Raw genomic sequence first — 19,778 nt, 5'->3', positions numbered from 1 at the left:
CAACAACATCCTCATTACTTGCGAATGGAAACTGATTGGACAAGGAGATATCATCAATGTTGAAGGAATCAACCATCATATTGCTGTAGAAAGGCTCACTACATGAAAAAAAAGTTTTTCATTAGTCTGAACATTATATTTCATAAGAAAAGATATTGATTCAATAAACTTTAAAGTGTCATTTTCAGTGTAGTTTCTAATTGTTTTATGGAAAGACACTATAATCTCAAGCTTGTACCAGATAGTCAACAGCTACCAAAAGCATCAGGTTTATTTTACGATCAGTTTTCACAAGGTAAGATTCGAGTAGGAAACAATGCATTGGCTTGGACATTTGGAGTGACATAATAACCAAACATCCTAACAAAAAAATGTTCTCTCATTCAGTATAGAGAGAGCTCCCTGAAGCAAAACACTTAACATACTTTTCACCAAGAACAAGGAAGATACAAACAGTTTGGATCACAAGCTAACCATAATTTCTAATTTCCCCTGTCCTTGTACGCAAACACAAGCCACAGCAATTCTAGTAAATGATAATACAATGACTGGACGTGCATAGGTCAGAACATAGCAGCTTTGGTGTACAGTGTACCTTCAGGGCATTTCATCAAACACGTTGAGCCCGTCATCTGTGTCGACCTCGTCAGAGCCCTGGAAGGCCATGGTGGACTGGGGCAGGACGGTAGGATGGACAGGAGGTGCTGTGGCCGCCGTGGAGGCCGTTCCACTCACCTGCAAAGTCGCCAGAGGGCCCATCCACGTCGTCCCTGTGCACCTCGCCGGGTCTGCCGGCCCCGCGATGTCCGGGTCTGCCGGCCCCCGCGATGAGGAAGCCCCAGGCTATACTTGTACATCAGGCCGGGCTGGCCCGACCCGACTCTTACATGGGCCGTGCCAATGTATAAAATGACAGCCCGGTCTAGCACGCTTACACTAACGGGCCGTGCCATGCCGCCCGTCGGGCTGGCCTCTCGGCCCATGGCACGGCCCGTACACTCTTAAACGGGCCGTGCCAGCCCATTTAGCACGACAGCCCGTTAGACCTATTAGGTCTGTCGGATCTTTACAGCCCGCTCATCCAACGTATGATTTAATTATTTAAATAATAGAAGAGAAGGTGTATATTGAAAATTTCAAACATAGCACTCAACTCAACCAGAAAATATTACACAAATACATAATCAAACAGTCCAAAATAGATCACCAAATAGTTTAAGTGATACAAATTGCCCAATTCAGTTATGGGTTGCCTTAATGTTTGGCTGCCTCATCAAAAACCTTTCTAAATAAAACCTCATATCACCTACATGAGAAAACCTTAGAAACGAAAAGAGTACAGCCGACAACCCACTCTCACTTGGGCTTAAGACGACGCTTCGTTGATGTACAAGTCCTCGAATCCATAGAGGAGCTCCTCATTCTCCAAGTCATGCTGCTGCCGAGATGCTCCAAGCTCCCAGTCCTTCAAACATGAAAGCATCTCCACCATCTCGCATGTCAAGCTTCAACGCCGCTCTTCAATTACCCTGCCAACAAGAGAAAAGGTAGATTCTGAACTAATAGTAGACACAGGAACCGTCATAATATCTTTAGCAAGGATAGATAGTACCGGCTATAAGCGCCTGTGATCACGCCACCAGCTCAAAATGTTGAAGTCATCATCAAAATCAGAAATAGGATCACTATCAAGATATGATGACAACTCAGATGACTGAGAGGCAAGCAGGGGGGTTGTAGAGTAGCAAATGTAGGTGAAGGTGAAGTAGATGCATTAGTACAAGATGATGGGGCCGAACCTCCACCAACTGCATCAGAACCAAAAATCTTCCCCCAAACTTTCCTCTTCTTTCCAGCAGTATTAATTTAAGGTTGACGACGCGACTGAATGTTACCAAATTTCTGCTCATACTTAGCAAACACTTTAGAAAGCTCAATACGAACAGATTCATAATAACAAGAGTAATCATGATTGGTAAGCTGCGAAATAAGTGAGAGTGCCTTATGAAAGCCTCTAATCTTAGCCCTAGGGTCAAGAATAAAAGCAAATGAATACAACATAGGAATAGTCCTCCAGTACTTAAACAACTTAGCTTTCATAGGCAGTATAGACTCCATAAGCAAAGGATCATTCTCATATTTATTCAGATGAGTAGCAATCTCAATAATATGATGCAACATGATAGGAGCAGTGGGATAGTAAACACCAGACATTTCAACAGTAGACTCATAGAACAATTCAAAAAATGAAAGCAGGGTTTCAGCAACATACCAATGATCTTCGGTGAGAAGGGTCTGACCCATAGCCTGCTTATAGTGAGTATGGATAAAAACAGAGAAGGTACTCTTGTAAGGAAGAAGGTGCTTTAACATGAGATAAGTGGAGTTCCATCTCACCTCCTTAGAGATCTCCTCAAAGTTGTTCCAAACGTGCGAGGTGCGTGCCCTTCTCCTGCCCTTGTTCCCCCGCCCCTGCTGCGCTGCCATGCCGGAGGTCACCGTAGCAGACGTGTCGTCGGTGACGGCGTCGGCGTGGACGACGGGGTTGATGTGGACAAGGGCACTGAGGTCGGCGAACTCGGAGGGGATCCATCGGCAAGATCGTGGTCGATGTCGGACGGATCGTTGTCGGCATCGGCATCGACAAAAATCATTCGCGGCGGCCGGAACCGGGATACAGGAGGAGGTGGAGGACGATCCCTTGGGCTCGGGTTGGCCCGCGACCTCGATGAAGAAGCCATCCAGGGGGCGCGCGGGGGCTGCCGGTGCCGGGGGGGGGGGGGGGTCGGGGGGCGGGGCCACCCGGGGGGGTGGCGCGGGGGCCGTCGGTGCTGGGGGGCGCGGGGGCCGCCGGTGCTAGGGGGTGTGGGGGCCGCTGGGGGGGGGCGTGGGGGGCCGCCGGTGCCGGGGGGCGCGGGCGGCCGGGCGTGCGGGTGCGCGCTGCAGGCTGGGGGGCGGGGTGAGGCCGTGGCCGTGAGGGGGGGGGGACGGGATTAGGTTACGGTTAGGGTTCTGGGGGAGTGGGGGGGGGGGGGGGGAGGGGGCGCCGGCCGGGGCTTATATACGCCACGCAGGTTTATTGGGTTGGGCCGTGCTTTTTAATGGGCCGTGCCGCCCATCGGGCTGTGACGGGCCGCAATTAACCGGGCCGTGCCGTGCTGTCCATCGGGCTGTCTTCTCGGCCCATGGCACGGCCTGGCCTTTTGTTGGGCCTGGCCCGGCCCATCATCTATCGTGCCGGGCCTCTTTTGGGCCGGGCCAAAATCACCGGGCTGCGTGCCGGCCAATTTAGCTCGGCCCAAATGTACAGCAATACCCCAGGCCCTGGCGACGCTACCTCGCCGCCGAGGATACTGGGGGGTGCACTGCCGCGGGCTCGCGCGCAGGTGCTTGCGGAGCCGCGGGCACGGCTGCAGCCGGGTGGCGGTCCATCAATCCGCCGGTTGGGGATGGCACTTCGGACCTTGGGGCATCCATTTGGCCGGTGGGCACCATCGGGGAGCCGCCGGGCGTCGACCAGTGGTGGCGGTGGTCACGCGGAACGACGCGCCGGAAGAGAGATTGCGGGAAAAAAGAGGCACGAATAGAACCGGTCATTTTGGCAAGGGTGGAACTCTCCCTCGGTTTGAGGAGTGTTGGGGAAGATACTAGGATGAGCCAAAAAAATTGGGAAAAGGGACATGTACTGGGTTCGAGCAATTTTAAGGACATATACTGAGAAGAGATTAAGGAAGGTTGCAAAGCAAACATTAAGGATAGATGGAGGGATGGATTGTATTTCAGAATTTATATTGGAAAAAATTGCGGTGCTGTAACTGCTGGGCTGGCTGGGAGAGCTACTCCGTATAGAAAGCAATCCAAGCCTCCAAAGGTCTAATATTCTAATCCCGATCCCCGCGTCGTACCCACCGCCACCGAGATGGCGGCTACCACGACCGCGATGGAGGTTACCGCGACCGGCACCACCGCCGAGGCCGCCGCCGTTCCGCCTCCAGCGGTCGCCGGTGAGTGCCCTCCCCCTCTTCGCACTGTCCCTCTCGTTGCCCGTTCTTCGTTCGCGATGGTTGGGGGGGGGGGGGGGGGCATGTTCGCCTCGCGAGGTTGGAGGGCGTTTGGTCGAGCACCTGCCCCGGGTGTCCTCGCCCCTGAGCGTAGATCACACACCTCTCGCGAGGTAGGTTATGGGCCTGGGCGAGGAACTTGGAGGTACTGGATCGAGGCGTGGCGGGTATGCGGACGGAAGAGCGCGAGGTGAGCCGAGGGTGCGTTGGGGAATGGGGAGGGCAAAATTTGTGAGGGCCGGAATCCAGAAGTCGCTTCTTCAGTCATCACACGGTTCTTCCCTCGAGAGGTGTTGTGGGCTAATGAAGGAATGCTTGGGATGTTTGTCAGCGTACTCGATTTCGATTGGTCTTGTGACAGGTCTGGATTCAATGGATCTTGCGAGCTTGTGGGAAGCTCATGTTACGATTAGGATCAGGTGCCGGTCCAGGTGGATTGCACGGCAATTCTGTTGATTACTTTTGCGCTTGAAACTACCAATTTGATTCCTTGTGTTTCTCTTCCTTTGTTAGCTAGGTGGCGGTCTGTGAGTCATCTAGTGAATTCAGCGCTGGTTTCTTTGCCGTTACCTATCGTTGTGGTAAATGCTTTATGGTGTTCTGTATGTGCTTTTCCATGAGTAGATTTGTGTGATTTTGCTTACGTTTTGTTAGAGTTGGTTCATTTTGGGCTTTAACAAGTATTATTCCTTAGACTGGTTTGGGTAAGACTGGCAAATGCTCATGGCCTGGGTTCCCCGTAGCTGTGCAGAAGGCCGTTTCCCTTCACTCACATGCACTGCACCACTGCCTGATTGTGTGATACTGTCTCATCATCGTTGTTTAACTGTATCCATCCTGACTGCAATTGTATTTTTAACCCCTATGGAGCCAAACTTGAGTTTGTTGAAGTCCTGCTTTGTGTAATTCCGCTTAAGTCTAGGTCTATATGTTAATTTTCAAATACTTCTAACGTTTTCCTTGGTCATAGTTTTTACTGATGGCATGCATCAGATTTGATGTTCATAGGTTGTTGGAAGTTGGTGTGCATGAGGTTGGGCCATGTCAAACAGCATGTCCTGAACGGGATTAAGTGCAGCTCCAGCGTGCGCGACAAGTGAATTGTGGACTGCTCCAATCGAATCGTGAACGTTGTAGGAGTCGAACGGTGGTTGTTATAACCAAAATCGAAGCTTGCAGACGTGCTGAACTCTCGGCTGCCAGCCTGCCTCCCACCTGAATAAATTAATATGTTCCTGTACATGGCTGGCGCAGTTTGCTACTGCGAGAGGAGAAAGGATGGGTACAGAGAGAATATTTTATTTGCTTTATGGGGTCCATGACTCGCTTTATGGGGTCCATGACTCGATGCTGACGCTGTAGGTAGCGAACCAAGGTTCTGTTCGGTATCCGTGGATTTGAGAGGTCGAACCAGCAGTGGAGCTGCCCTAAGGTGTTAGAAGGTGGAGATAGTCATTGGTTGAGATGAGGGAACTAAAGGAGCTGGGACATAAGAAACAGTGTGAGAGATGTTTCTTTTGAATAAAATTTGCATACACTGCCCAATTTTAGAGTATGAGATGTTCTTCATCTCTTACACTTTCCTAAATTTATCTCAAACTTACCATTTATCAATTTTATTTTTACTGGACACAATCACTAACTCTACCTCAATCCGACCGAACCCTTCTAAACTATTGCATAAGCTACTATCCTTGTCCAACCCACCGACATCTTCCTCGGCTACCAGTGTTACCTATATTCCAGGCACTCTGTAAGAATCTGACTCGGGCTCTGGTATCTGATTCAGCTCGCAAATATCATGTAGAATCCAAGTTGTTGAAGTATAAGTGAATTGCCCACCTCTTCCCATCAGCTTAAACTTTTGGGTTGAATTGGTTGGTTCATGCAACTCAATATGGTATCAGTGTCAGAGGTCTCGAAATTTTAGAGCTCAGGTGTCTCGGTAACACTGACTGCCTGTTGATGCGGCTCACCTGCTTGATAGCTAATTAGACATCTGGCAGCATTTTGTTACTCCTACCAGCTCACCTGCTGCACCTGCTGCTCCCATTGTACTGGTGCAAGGGGATGGGGCCCAAGCCTGTAACATGCAGTGCCAGAGTGTGATCCTTTTTTTTTGTGAATTCGAAAAATGGCAGAGAAGACTAGGTGGAATGGATGCAGGCATGGTTTATGATTTTCTTGAGAACTGTTCTGTTATGCTTCATTGTCCTTCATTTTACAGTTTACATTTCAATTTCTCTGCAGTGTTGTCGAAATTGTAAAGAGGTTTTGGATCAAACACTTAACTGCTACTAATTTACACTTACATGATTGCTTTTGTGTTTTTTGTATGGTTGACTGACCCAGTATCAACAACAACAACAACAGCAACTTAGCCTTTTGTCCCAAGCAAGTTGGGGTAGGCTTGACTGACCCAGTATCATTTTGCATAAATCTGTTCTTGTCTATGGCTGATCAAATAAATTATGAGAATTATCTTGCTTTTAGTTTATATACATTGATCTTAAATATCTCAATCCGCATGTATAATTTCTGTTGGTGAACTTGTTCTGAAGAATGAAATTATCTAACTGCTCTTCTATTTTGTGGATTGGTGGTTTTGTGTTGCACAGAGAAATATATGCATAAAAATCGCTTGCAAGAGTTCTGTGTGCAAACATACAAGAATCTGCCGATCTACAAGGTTGAGTTTGAGGGCGAGTATCATCAACCTAAGTACAAATGCACAGTAGAAGTGGATGGTAAGCAGTTTTCATCAACTAGTAGTTTCAGTCGTAAGAAGGAAGCAGAGCAGGATGCTGCAAGAGTGGCTTATGAGATCTTGGCAACAATTGGAGAGAGTGATGTTAAAGAGGTCTTTGGGCTGATCAATCAGGTATACCTTTTGAAGCTGCTCCCTGTGGTAATAGTTTATCATCTTTTCACCTCATGAACAAGCATGTTTATGTATGTAATGTGAATTGTGATATAGACAATCTTGAGCTAGTATTTTGCCTTCAAAAATGAAACATTATAAAATTGGAAGCTGCCTTAAAAAACAACAAACACACCTGGGTAACTACACTTTTGCTCTGTTTCCTCCTTTCATTGCATTTATTCATGGGGCTAATGTAATAGCTGTATGGTTTGTGGGTATCAGAAATGACAGCATTAATGATTGTGGAGTTTCTGATTATCTATGTAAATATGGATACGGGATACCTAACTTATCTGAAGAAACAGTTGAGAGTTGACAAGTTTCCTCATAGCTTCCTTGTGGCTTAACACTTATGTGCATACTTCTCTGCTTATCCTTTTCTTTTTCTTGAACAAACATGAAAGCTAACACTGCCTTTGCCGGTCCCAAGCCCGCGATGATAAAATGTGGAGGGTTGTGTTAGGTTTGGCGAACCAGCGTAAAAAATCAGCCACTCTAATGGAAATGAAACCCATAAGAAATTCGTTGGGGCGTAACCCTCTTAGCGACGCGCTACATCAGAACCTGGGTGTGGTGTTAAATGGGCAAAGGGCCGGGTCGTCATCCCCTCATGGGCGCGTCGTATCGTGATCCGGGTACGATGATAAGTGAGCAAGGGTCTGGTCGTCGCAGCCTCTGTGGCGCGCTACATCTACGCCCGGGTGTAGTGAAAAATGAGCAAGGGTCTTCGCATTTCTCTCGACGGGTGCTAAGGGTAAGGAAGCTAGCCGAGCCAACTAGGATTCGTCTAGGTAGTTGGAACGTAGGGTCTCTAACAGGTAAGTTAAGAGAACTAGTCGATGTAGCAATTATGAGGTGTGTAAATATTCTATGCGTGCAGAAGGCGAAGGAGGTGGAGGGTTCTGGCTTCAAGCTTTGGTACACGGGGACAACTTCGGGTAGGAATGGTGTGGGCATCTTGATCGATAAGAGCCTTAAGGATGGAGTTGTAGATGTTAGGAGGCAAGGCGACCGGATTATCCTAGTGCGGTTGGTCATTGGAGATTTGGTTCTGAATGTGATCAGTGCCTATGCTCCTCAGGTAGGTCTTAGTGAGAGCTCCAAGAGTCAGTTTTGGGAAGACCTTGATAGCATGGTTAGTACCGTTCCTATCAGTGAGAAGCTCTTCATAGGAGGAGACCTCAATGGCCATGTGGGTGCGACTAATGTAGGATATGAGCGAGTACACCGGGGTTTCGGGTATGGTAGTAGGAACGAGGGGGGAGGATGTTTTGAATTTTGCGTTGGCCTACGACCTGCTGTTAGCGAGTACCCTCTTTAGAAAGAGGGAGTCCCATCTAGTGACCTTCCATAGTGGACAATACTCGAGCCAAATCGACTTTATCCTTGCTAGGAGAGAGGATAGACGTGCCTGCTTAGATTGTAAGGTGATACCTGGGGAGTGTGTTGTCCCCCAACACAAGCTTGTGGTGGCGGATTTTCATTTTCGGGTACGTGCCCACCGGGACAAACGTGCCGTGATTGCGAGAACGAAGTGGTGGAAGCTTAGAGGGGAAGAGGCACAAACGTTTAAGGAGAGGATACTAGGCGAGGGGCCTTGGGAAGAAGGAGCAGATGTAGATGATATGTGGCTAAAGATGGCGACATGTGTTCGGAAGGTGGCCTCAGAAGTGTTTGGTGTGAGTAGGGGAGGCAAGCAGGAAGTGAAAGAGACTTGGTGGTGGAATGACGAGGTGCAAAGGGCTATTAAGGAGAAGGAGTGTTTCAAACGCCTTCACCTCGACAAGAGCGCAACCAACATCGAGGGCTATAGATTAGCGAAGAGGTCTGCAAAGCGAGCTGTAAATGTAGGGAAAGGTCAGGCTTTTGATGACCTTTATCAACGGCTAGGTACGAAGGAAGGAGAGAAGGACATTTATAGGATCGCTAGGATCCGCGAGAGAAAGACAAGGGACATAAACCAAATCAAATGCATCAAGGATGGGACAGATCGACTTCTGGTGAAGGATGAGGAGATCAAGGACAGCTGGCGAGAATACTTCGACAAGTTGTTTAATGGGGAAAATGAGGGTCCTACCTTCGAGTTGGACGACTCATTTGATGATACCAACAGACGCTTTGTGAGGAGGATTCAGGAGGCAGAGATCGGGGAGGCTTTGAAGAGGATGAAGGGAGGTAAAACGATGGGTCCTGATGGCATCCCCATTGAGGTGTGGAGATGCTTAGGCGAGAGGGCGGTAGTATGGTTAACTAAGCTTTTTAACCTAATTTTCCGGTTAAACAAGATGCCGGAGGAATGGAGGAGAAGTATATTAGTACCGATCTTCAAGAACAAGGGAGATGTTCAAAGTTGTACTAACTACCGGGGGATTAAGCTGATGAGCCATACGATGAAGCTTTGGGAGAGGGTTATCGAGCATCGTCTAAGAAGATTGACAAGGGTGACCCAAAACCAATTTGGGTTCATGCCTGAGAGGTCGACCATGGAGGCGATTTTCTTAGTACGATAGTTGATGGGGAGATATAGAGAGGAGAAGAAGGACTTACACATGGTCTTTATTGACTTAGAGAAGGCGTATGACAAAGTACCGAGAGACGTCATGTGGTGGGCGTTGGAAAAACACAAAGTCCCAACTAAGTATATTACCCTCATCAAGGATATGTATAAGGATGCGATGACTTGTGTTCGAACATGTGATGGCGATACCAGTGACTTTCCAATCAAAATAGGACTACATCAGGGGTCAGCATTGAGCCCTTATCTATTTGCTTTGATGATGGATGAGGTTAAAAGGGACATACAGGGTGATATCCCTTGGTGTATGCTCTTTGCTGATGATGTGGTGCTAGTTGACGAGAGTAGGGCAGGGGTTAATGTGAAGTTAGAGCTGTGAAGACACACGTTAGAGTCGAGGGGGTTCAGACTGAGTAGGACCAAGACCGAGTATATGATGTGCGATTTTAGCCCGACTAGGCATGAGGATGGGGACGTTAGCCTCGAAGGTCAAGTTGTGGCCAAGAAGGATACTTTTCGGTATCTAGGATCAATGCTTCAGAAAGATGGAGACATTGATGAAGATGTTAGGCATAGAATTTCAGCCGGTTGGTTGAAGTGGCGGCAGCCTTCTGGCGTCCTCTGTGATAAGAAGGTGCCACAGAGGCTAAAAGGTAAGTTCTATAGGATGGCGATTCGCCCGGCGATGCTATACGGTGCTGAATGTTGGCCTATAAAAAGGCGACATGTCCAGCAACTGAGTGTAGCAGAGATGCGTATGCTGCGTTGGTTCTGCGGGCATACAAGAAGAGATAGAGTCCGGAACGAAGAGATTCGAGATAGGGTCGGGGTGGCACCTATCGAGGAGAAGTTGATTCAACATCGGTTGAGATGGTTTGGACATGTACAACAGAGGCCTCCCGAGGCGCCGGTGCGTAGTGGAGTTTAAAGCGGCATGTACAACGGAGGCCTCCCGAGGCGCCGGTGCGATAATGTAAAGAGAGGTAGAGGTAGACCTAGACTAACTTGGGACGAGACGGTTAAGAGAGACCTTAAGGAGTGGAATATCGCTAAGGAATTAGCTATGGATAGGAGCGCTTGGAGATTAGCGATTAACGTATCTGAACCGTGACCTTTGTTACTTTTTGTTTAACCCCTAACTCTTCCTTTGGCTTGTGCCCTTTTTGTGTTTCTTATTCTTGTTTTCTGTGGGTTTCATCTCTAGTCTACCCCAACTTGCTTGGGACAAAAGGCTAAGTTGTTGTTGTTGTTGTTGTTGTTGTTGAACAAACACGAAAGCTGGTCCGGCTACTAAGTTGGGGTAACTTGTACACAGGTGCCACAGGAACGTAAAGAGAACGACCAACAAAACATGCACATAACTGCACTAGTGCTCCTGAAGTCAACACACCTGAGAACTCAAAGCTTGGCATCCTTGGCTATCTCACACAGCACTACCCACATTGGTGGCCGTGCGTACTCAAATTAGCCGCCCCACTAAAATCTAGGAATTTGTTTATCCATACTGAACTGTATTATTGTAAGATAGTAACCTGAGGTTTTCAATTAAACTTGTTGCACTCCTTTTTTTTCCTGTTTGATTTTGGAACTCTCCTTATTATTTTGTTGTATATTAATATGCTCACGAACAGAATTTCTTCTTAGATTGCATATTTTGCACTCAAGTCCACTGTGTTCAAGTCCTATAATAGGCGCTGGCACCATATTTAGAAGTGTGCATGCACTCAGGTCATTTTTAAGTGGGGAAGCACGTGCCCATGCTCTGTGGTTGCTTGGAGATGCCAATAAGTTTCTAGGTTGTGTGCTGGATGCACATGTGTGTTTTTGTGTGGCATGTGGTGCAGTTGTGGTGTTTGGAGTGTGTCGCCTCATACCTCTCTCTTTCTCTCTCAGCAAAAAGAAAAGAAAATCTCTTTTGTATGATATATGCTCGAGATGCTAGTGGGGGTTGCAACTTGCAATCTCTCATCTTTTCAACTATATATTTATAATTTTCAATCCTTGTGCATCTAATGTATACATTCTTTTTTCTGTTCAGGATGCGGTGTTCTGCAAATCAATTCTTTATGAATTTGCTGTCAAGACAAAAACCACTTGGCCCTCTTACTCTGTAGTTCGTCTCGAAAAGCCCTTCACCATGTTTGTTGCATCTGTGGTGTTTAATGGGAATACCTATACTGGTGAATCTGCATCCAGCAAGAAGGATGCAGAGCAGAATGCAGCTCGTGCTGCGATCAAGTCAATCTTAGGTGTCTTATGTTCCCTTTGATCATGATTAAAAATCAAGTGCCAATGAATCTTTTGCCTTGTCATCATCTAACTAATAGTTCAATTGGTGTTGCAGCTACAGATAACTCTTGTATGATTGGAATCATTAGGTCAAAGAAGCAACTCATTACTGCCATCAAATCTTCTGGAAGCACCCCAACTACTTTTACTCCTATAAAGTTTACGCGCCCTGTTGCATATGCAGCATATGGTACATCTCCATTTGCATATGCTGGATATGCCTTTTCTAATGTTACAGCATGACTACAACCTTCTCAAGCTCAAGTGTTAAATGTTGCTTTACCTCTCCTCTGCAGGCGGACCGGATCATGTAGCACCTGTGTCACAACATAAATCTTACTCATTAGGTGTTCAAGGACACAGCATTGTACCAGCAGTTGGGACATCCGCCAACCCATCTGCAAAAGCTGTAACTGGTTCAAAGAAGCGCAAGCGCAGAGTTGGAGCAGAGGCCAATGAAACAATGGTTGCCAAGGGGCATTAACTTCTCACCCATCAACACAAGGTATTTTCAGTTGCCAATTTCTAGGTTATGCCATTACAGTAAAGCATCCAACTGACGTTTTTTTTCCTGCCAACCAAATCAAGGACGAAAATTGCAAAAACTTATTAGTATTACTGGAAGCAGCGTTACATTGCACCATGTACTATCCAGTGAATTATGCTAAGTTTGCATTCGTCCACCACTTACGCTAAATTTTGTAGGGTTCAGCTTTGCAGAAAATACTAAGAGCGAATGGTTTATAATTTGGGCTTCTTTGTTTTGTCTAGATTTTTTTCTTGATTTGGCTCGATGTTTGAAATTATCTGCTGATACACTTGCACTTCCTTGCAGTTTACTCAAATTGTTATTTCCAGTTGCATGCCATCGTAATGTTTTGTGTTGATGGTAAGCAAAAGGGGGAGGAGACTTCTTTCCTCTAATGTGCATTGTAATGCTAACATTTTAAGTACATTATGCGATCTGGCTTTTTTCATTTTAGAAGTAGCATTATGTGGATCGAAGTTGTACATTTGTTCAATCAAACAGTAGCAGTTTGAGAAAATATTCCCAATAGTTTTTGACATTATTATAGTGGCTCCTGAAAGCTGGAAGAAAACATATTATTAGGACATCGTTATGTTTACCTAGGTATGATAAATCAGTAATATTGCTATGCTAGTAACATTGAAAAAAGACACTGTATCCTTCTGTTATGTCCTTTTCTGTAACAGTTCAGGCTGAAAACAACTGTACAAGAATGGCAATTTGTCAATGATGCATGCTGTTATCTAGAAAATTATGCACACGCTCCTATCAAATTCAACGAGGTTGAGATCACTGTTTTCAAAAGTTATCTTTTTATGAACTGAACCTCACAAGAACTAAGCCTTCTTATGGTGGTCTTTATATTTTGCCCTGCCCATAATTTGCGTTAAACTATGCATGCGCGAGGTCGGAAAGATGATATAGCTTTTTTGTCATGCCTTTCAAGACTAAAGATGACAAGTGTTTGAGAAAATAGTCAGTGTGTCCAATCTGCAGCAACCATGCGAGTCTTCAAAATAAGGAACAAACTTCAAATATTTCCTGAAGGTCTTTTATTGACAATTGATATAAGCATGCTCCTTGCCAACTACTGTGGATTTCCAAAGTTACTTTGCACTCTAGGCAATAGTCTTATTCAGTGTGTTGGAACTTTGAAAGAGTTAGATCTACTTGCTTGAAACATCCATGTATTCTTCTACTTCATTTTTGTTACCTGACTTGTTTGTTTTTGCTAATAATGCTGTACTGGTTGCTTGAGGCATATTTACTATGTTGCTGATCTGATTATAAGTTTATAACTAGATGAAATATATTTGCTTATATGTTGGTAAAGGCGTAAAGCTGTGCTGGTTGTGGTAAGCAATATTAGTAATTAATCCTCATGGCTGGTTCTGTTTAGTTTTTCTTGGTTCTGTCAAGAATGTTGCTATCCTATCTCTTACAACATGCATTGAGTTTTAATCGTTGAATCAATTGATAATCTTGTTTTCCCCTGCAGGTTCGCAAAGGCCCACCCCGTTAATGGTGTGCTTAGAGTTGATGGAAGTAACTGGCTTGCTCACATGGTGCAGCGTGGCATGTGCGTTTCTTCAGTAGGATATTTCAACTGATATGGGATTGTTATTTCCTTCCTATCGCTCTATAGAGCTGCAGGGTTAGGGTTAATCATCTTTGCCATTGCCAAACAAAACTTCGGCGATGTACTTAGTTCCTCCCTCCTCTTAGGACTTCTACAAGTTAACCAGTTAATGTGGTGTCCAACTAATGTCTGCGTAGTCTATGTAAAGATATGTCCTGCGTCTGATCATCGCCGATTCATTGTGCTGGGTCCGTACATGGTAACACAATGTGGTATTCTGGGAAGAAGCGAGCTTGTGCTTTCGTTCCTACTCATGTAAACAGGTTTTTGGCAATCAGTGATATGGGAAACCGTCGTTATGTTCGCCTTGTTACCTTGTGCAGGATGTGTTGATCGGAAAGCATAGCCTATCACTGCAATTTGATAGGAACTTTTCGACCTTGCCAAATCAACTCGGTAGCGTGTGTTTGTAAATTGTAATTGCAGAAGCAATTCGCGTTTGGGGTTTGCTGGCGTGCTTTGATTCTACAGCAGCATAGCAAATTGTATTTGCATGTATTCTGTTAGGGCCGACATGCAGGATCAGAATCTAAACACCTAGAAGCTACAGAGTTTCGAGCAACTCTCTGTGCCTACATATGCCCTATTTATATATATCTCATTTTTAACCAAATATTTGCTACGGATGGAACAAACAGTAAATATTCGAGCATAGTCTGCGTCAACAACTCAACTATCAAGGGTGCAATCATGATCTTCCAATTAAAACTGAGGTAAATGTAATCTCTGATCATCCAAAACAAAGGCTCTAGTTATTACATCCTATATTGCAATGTATAAAACCGAAGTGTATTGGAGTCTTGGTCTACAGAAAAGTCTGGGCTGTAATTTCTGTCAGCTTGATCCACAAATATGCTACTGGAATGAAGTGAACCTCGTTACAGGAACAAAGTTATCCTCAGCACTGACTATCCATGTCAGAGGACCGAAATCACAATTCTGGGTACAACGACACGTACATACAATGCTCAGTGACTGGCAAAAATTGCAGCTCAGGAAACTGCACAGTAACCACTTCCTCTTACTCTGAAGAGCCTCGGTATGTGTCAATCTTACCAGGTCCAGGACTAACAATTGCAAGAATAACAAGGGTGCCCAGTATCAGCAGCAGCATTCCCAGCGAGTTCATAAACATGGCTTCTGTGGAGAAGCGCCCAATCATTTTGGCGCTCTGCATAAAGATTGACTTCTCTAGGAGTCCACTCACACTTGTGACGATAGCAAGAACATAGATGAATATACCGAAGAAGACATGCCAGGGAAGGAGAGATGCACGGCCACTTCTTGATCCACCAGGGTACCAAAAGGTCCAAAATCCAGTAGCCCACTGCAGATATTCAAAGAAAAGGACTAAAGGCGGAGGGCAATTTGATGTGAACCGACCTTTTGTTTTCTGTTCATTGAAATATGAAATACAAGTGAATAATTGGACATAAGAGTTCATATCGCTTAGTCTACCTGCAAGCTGAAGAAGATGATGCAAGTGAGACCCAACCATGAGTGAAGTGTATATAAGTGATCAATTTTTCTTTCATCATGGAACTTCCAGACAGCCCAGAGACCAATTAGACACAAAAACATGGAAAGGAACTGCAGGGCAAGGTGCACTAGCTTTTTCAATTTCTTGGTTCCTGGCACGGTTTTGTAGGCTAAAAGAGCTGCATTCATAAAAAGTAACCAATCAATTAAAAATTGTATCCACAAATGTAAAAACTAGCAGTACCAAAGAGACTCATTTTACATCTACAACATAAATTCAAATAACTGAACTGAATTATAATCAACAAGGTTCTTGAATATAGTACCAGAATGCTAGGCATGGGCAGCCGCAGTTTTGGTAAGGGAAAATAGGGGGCTACTAAACAGACCTTAAAATGGCCAATCCTAATATCTGGATTTGGTGGAAATTATATGGAACCTTGATTTGATTTGTCACTTACTAGGTAGTGGGGTAAACTGTAGATATTTTGTGTTTTGCTTTTCTGTAAGTTTACTTAATAATACTAGCTAATTATTTGTTGAGTTGGGCCAAACAAACATACTTAGAATCAAGTTGCGGAGACATCCTACTTCCCACATTAGCAAGTTGGTCCAATGGGCATCACGATTTTCACATGTATCAAGAAAACTGGAAATGGCTTACGCAAGATGTGATAATGCCAGTCTCTTCGATCAATTTTGGGAAATCTATTAGCTGATATTTATTTTTTTCATTTCATTTTTTCTTGAAAAAGAACCTCAGCCATTCGTTTTTTCCGCGTTTATCTTGTTTTCATATTCTACTTAATATCCAATTATTATTGGGATTCTTTTTCTATGCAGAGATATATCTAAAGGAACCGCTGAGGCTAGCCTCCCTGTTGTCAGGGTCGTGTATCGTCTTCTTATGTCTTAGGGAGTGCGCTATGCGAGAATTTTTCATTTCATTTTTAATGTATTTTTTAGTTACTTAATAGCTATCGCTGTTTCACCTACAGACACACCAACAATTTGTGGAATTCCCTCTGGAATATTTATATTTTTGCTGATTCATGTGTGGTTCCTGCTTATTTTTATTTTCCTATTTTTAACTTTTAAGAACGGGTTCACTCAAGGGAAAGCAGCCCTTGATACCCATTTTTTTTCTATCGTATTTATGATTCTCCTCCATTTTCCTAGTGAATGACATTATCATAAAACAATACACGGAAATATTAATATGCCATGACATTGTTCATAGCTCAAGAGTGGGTGTGTACTGACCTTCACCATTCAAGGCTACCAAACCAATCAGCATCAGCACAGGGTGAATCTGGAAGACAGGAAGAGATTTTATTATCCTGAAATACCTCCTTAGCATATCACTAAAGAATTAGAAGTATGTAGTTTTATATTTTCCAATTTACACATTCTAACCAGCAGAACACACCACAATGCACTAACATGGGCAGAAAGTGAAAAAAGAAACTAAAAAGAGATGATATCCATTTGTACACATTTATTTTTGGCAAAGGCATGTATGCACACTACATTAGCACCAAAGACACGATTAGACTGCAGAAAAATCGTGTAAATAGGGAACTTTCTTCTATGAATTCGCAAATATTACCAAGACCTCACCACCCCTTCCAGTGATCCAGTTATAAAATCATCCTATGCCAAAAACCCTACACCGATAACCAAACCGCCGACAACAATATCATCTAAACCTTCAAGGTTTTCTATCATCACCCACATCACATTGCATATTCGCCGTGACCAGACGAAAGAATCACCTAGCCAAGAACTCGACCACATGGAAACCCCTTGATCCGGTTTTGGAATAGTCAACCAAAGGCTCCCAGAACAGATACACCAAGATTAACACTTAATCACGGTTGCAAACGAGAAAGCGGCAGCGTAATTGAAAGGGGCCGAAGGATCCTTACGTTGAAAATCGGGAGCTTGCTCTCCTCGTCGGTGGACAGGGCCATGCCGCCGCGGTAGTGGACGGCCCAGAAGAGGATGCCCGCCGCGGCGGCCAAGCCCAGCAGCCGCACGATGCCGAAGACCGGAAACCTTACCGCCGGCGCCGCCGCCATCGCCTCCGGTGGCGGGATCGGGTGATCCAACGAGAGGGGTTTGGAGAGGGGCGTTTCAATCAAGCAGGCGAAGATATTCAGTAGCTCGTGAGGAAAGCAAAGCTGGATCAGCGCATCGCAGCAACACCACCCAGAAATCCTGCCCCAAGAGCACTCGTGCACCACGGGAACCGATTCTCTAGAAGCCCACACGCCCCCCGCACCAGAAAGCCACCGATCTCCCCCCCGCAAACGAAAAGCCTGCAGAAACGACCGCAAAACTCACCAGGAGGAACCGCGCTCCAGCCGCGAGAAGCCAGCGAACGGGGCGGCGAACCGGCGGCGGGCGGCAATCGTACGGACGGGACTCTAGCCCCTCACGCCTCCTCTGCCGCCCTTGGGGTTGGGGGCTCTCGGAGGATTCGAGGATTTTCGTGGGGAGCAGCGAGCGGGCGGAAGGAATAATACCAAACGTGGAGGTGGTGACCGAGAAAGCGGTCGAATTTTCTGCGAAGAACCCTCGACGGAAAAAAACTGAGTGCGACCGATGCTCCGCTAACAAAGCCCTGATGGCTGCATCTGCACGGCCCATTTGCGTTTGGGTCTGGAAGAACCTCAGCATTTTGGACGTGTTTGGTTTGAACACTAAACATGTTTGCTTGTTATTTGTGGCAAAATTACCTGGTCAGCCAGACTCTGATTTCATGGTACTCCTTCCGCCCATGATAAGTGTAATTTTGAGATTCAAAATAAATCTCACAAAAAATGCAATTCTAGCAATAACTATCTGCCTTATTCTTTTAAATATATCTTTTACGAATTAATTACTTGCATGCCGCAACTAACTCTGTAAAAATTGAACACCTTTTATGCTTAAATTAATAGGATTAAGATAATTACTAAGAATAGTATGGTCATTTGCCAATAATACTCATATATCTGGAAAAAAAAATCTAGGATCGCACTTTTCGTAGGACAGAGGGAGTATGTGTACGTGTGAAGAGAAGGAGTGTCGGTGAGGAGATTGAAACAGCGGGTTTAAGATTTATGCCTCTGAGAGAAAACACAATGAGAAAAAAAAGAAAGGTGGTAAATCAAAGGAGCATGCACATTTGAACAAAATCGGATTGATTTTGTTCTAAGAGAGAGAAAATCGAAGATAACCAAATTTTCAACACGGAAGAAAAAACTATGAATGCAGAAGAAAAGGATCAAACCATGAGTCTTGCACTTTAAGTATGGATTAATTTAATTCGAACAATCAGTTTAGAAATTATGGTTTTTTCCAATTAAATATCATGTAGTTGGGGGGTTTGACGTGCAGCTGATACCCAAGCTGTAGCCAGCAAGCCAATAAGGAACCATTTGTGCATAGGAAATTTTTGTTATGGCTGATGGTTATATGTGGCGACAATTATGTACGTAGAAACTAATTATTACTCAAGGTACGATTGCAATAACACTATCCGGTTTTAAGTAGATGTCATCTTAACAATAAACTTAAGAATGCTAAAAATAATGATTTTGTTCATATTTAATAGCACTAAAGTTTGCATATTAGTTAATGTATGCATGGTTTTTATTTGAAATGGAATGAGATATGCATAAAAACGATATTTGCATGCGAAATACTCAATTTTCTAGAGCCTTGATTTTTAATCTAATTGTTGGAGTGTTTCTTCTTCCTTACTGCTTGCCTTATTATTCTTCACAAAGCACTACTTGCTCATCAGCATGCATAGCTATTGTACCAAGTTCTTATCCTATCATGCTTTTATCCTTCTTGCCCTCTATGACTCATGCTCGAGCATCGCAAATCTATTACCACGTTAATCTTGATGTTCCCTTTCTACTCTAATCCACCGGCTATCCTCCGCTCCAGGGGTCGATGTTGCCTCTGCTTCTATATTCCCCAACTTCGTCTACTCCATATGTCGCCCTCCTCTAAACTCAGAAGCACTTCGGTGATCCAAACTTATAAATATCGTGCTGGAGTGCTACCAAAACTTATTAGAGAACCGAGCATCTCCAGCAGTCTTCCAATAATCACTTTCCATCCCAATAACTAATACTGGGAGATATCCCAATACCAAATTCAAGACTATTGGGGGAGTTACTTTTGCAGTCTCCCAATAAACCTTTTCCCAATAATTCATATTCTTCTATTTTCTCTGTGCACATGTACATAAACACAATGAATACTTCATTTTGATACCCAAATAATTGAAACCATTATGTCAGCACCACCGCATAGGTCACCAAAATTTGAAATCCATAAGTTTC

General features: G+C 44.7%; 2 protein-coding genes across 7 annotated transcripts; one reads left to right on the top strand and one right to left on the bottom strand.

Moving 5' to 3' along the window:
* The first annotated feature begins 3,847 nt into the window (after positions 1-3,847).
* LOC112896612 (double-stranded RNA-binding protein 4-like) lies at positions 3,848-14,269 on the top strand. Of its 6 annotated transcripts, none has more exons than XR_003229511.1 (8): positions 3,868-4,004; positions 5,055-6,465; positions 6,680-6,942; positions 11,538-11,748; positions 11,844-11,978; positions 12,085-12,293; positions 12,624-12,677; positions 13,816-14,269. XR_003229511.1 is itself a non-coding variant. In XM_025964639.1 (6 exons), the coding sequence occupies exons 1-5, from the start codon at positions 3,920-3,922 to the stop codon at positions 12,270-12,272; spliced, it is 882 nt and encodes a 293-aa protein (XP_025820424.1). In that variant the 5' UTR covers positions 3,848-3,919; the 3' UTR covers positions 12,273-12,293; positions 13,816-14,265. The 6 variants fall into 6 exon arrangements, 1 of the variants encoding a protein (XP_025820424.1); XR_003229512.1 differs by having other exon boundaries at positions 3,873-4,004; positions 5,070-6,465; XR_003229509.1 differs by lacking the exon at positions 3,868-4,004 and adding an exon at positions 4,216-4,251 and having other exon boundaries at positions 6,414-6,465.
* Positions 14,270-14,630: 361 nt separating this feature from the next.
* LOC112896613 (probable transmembrane ascorbate ferrireductase 2) lies at positions 14,631-17,976 on the bottom strand. Its single transcript, XM_025964640.1, has 4 exons — positions 17,364-17,976; positions 16,699-16,747; positions 15,415-15,614; positions 14,631-15,283 (listed from the first exon to the last, which is right to left on the bottom strand). The coding sequence occupies exons 1-4, from the start codon at positions 17,514-17,516 to the stop codon at positions 14,978-14,980; spliced, it is 708 nt and encodes a 235-aa protein (XP_025820425.1). The 5' UTR covers positions 17,517-17,976; the 3' UTR covers positions 14,631-14,977.
* Between the last annotated feature and the right edge of the window lie 1,802 nt (positions 17,977-19,778).

Source organism: Panicum hallii, chromosome 6 (assembly GCF_002211085.1).
Source record: "Panicum hallii strain FIL2 chromosome 6, PHallii_v3.1, whole genome shotgun sequence".
Lineage (NCBI taxonomy): Eukaryota > Viridiplantae > Streptophyta > Magnoliopsida > Poales > Poaceae > Panicum > Panicum hallii.
This window is presented reverse-complemented; position numbering and strand designations above follow the sequence as displayed.

Bases quoted from the DNA above. Each gene is read 5' to 3' on its own strand.
- LOC112896612 (XM_025964639.1), top strand. From the start codon at position 3,920: ATGGCGGCTACCACGACCGCGATGGAGGTTACCGCGACCGGCACCACC. The intron at 6,943-11,537 runs GTATACCTTTTG...TTTTCTGTTCAG, and splicing joins TCTTTGGGCTGATCAATCAG to GATGCGGTGTTCTGCAAATC. The intron at 11,979-12,084 runs GTACATCTCCAT...TCTCCTCTGCAG, and splicing joins TGTTGCATATGCAGCATATG to GCGGACCGGATCATGTAGCA.
- LOC112896613 (XM_025964640.1), bottom strand. From the start codon at position 17,516: ATGGCGGCGGCGCCGGCGGTAAGGTTTCCGGTCTTCGGCATCGTGCGG. The intron at 16,748-17,363 runs GTAAGGATCCTT...CCTGTCTTCCAG, and splicing joins GCAAGCTCCCGATTTTCAAC to ATTCACCCTGTGCTGATGCT. The intron at 15,284-15,414 runs GTAGACTAAGCG...GAATATCTGCAG, and splicing joins TCATCTTCTTCAGCTTGCAG to TGGGCTACTGGATTTTGGAC.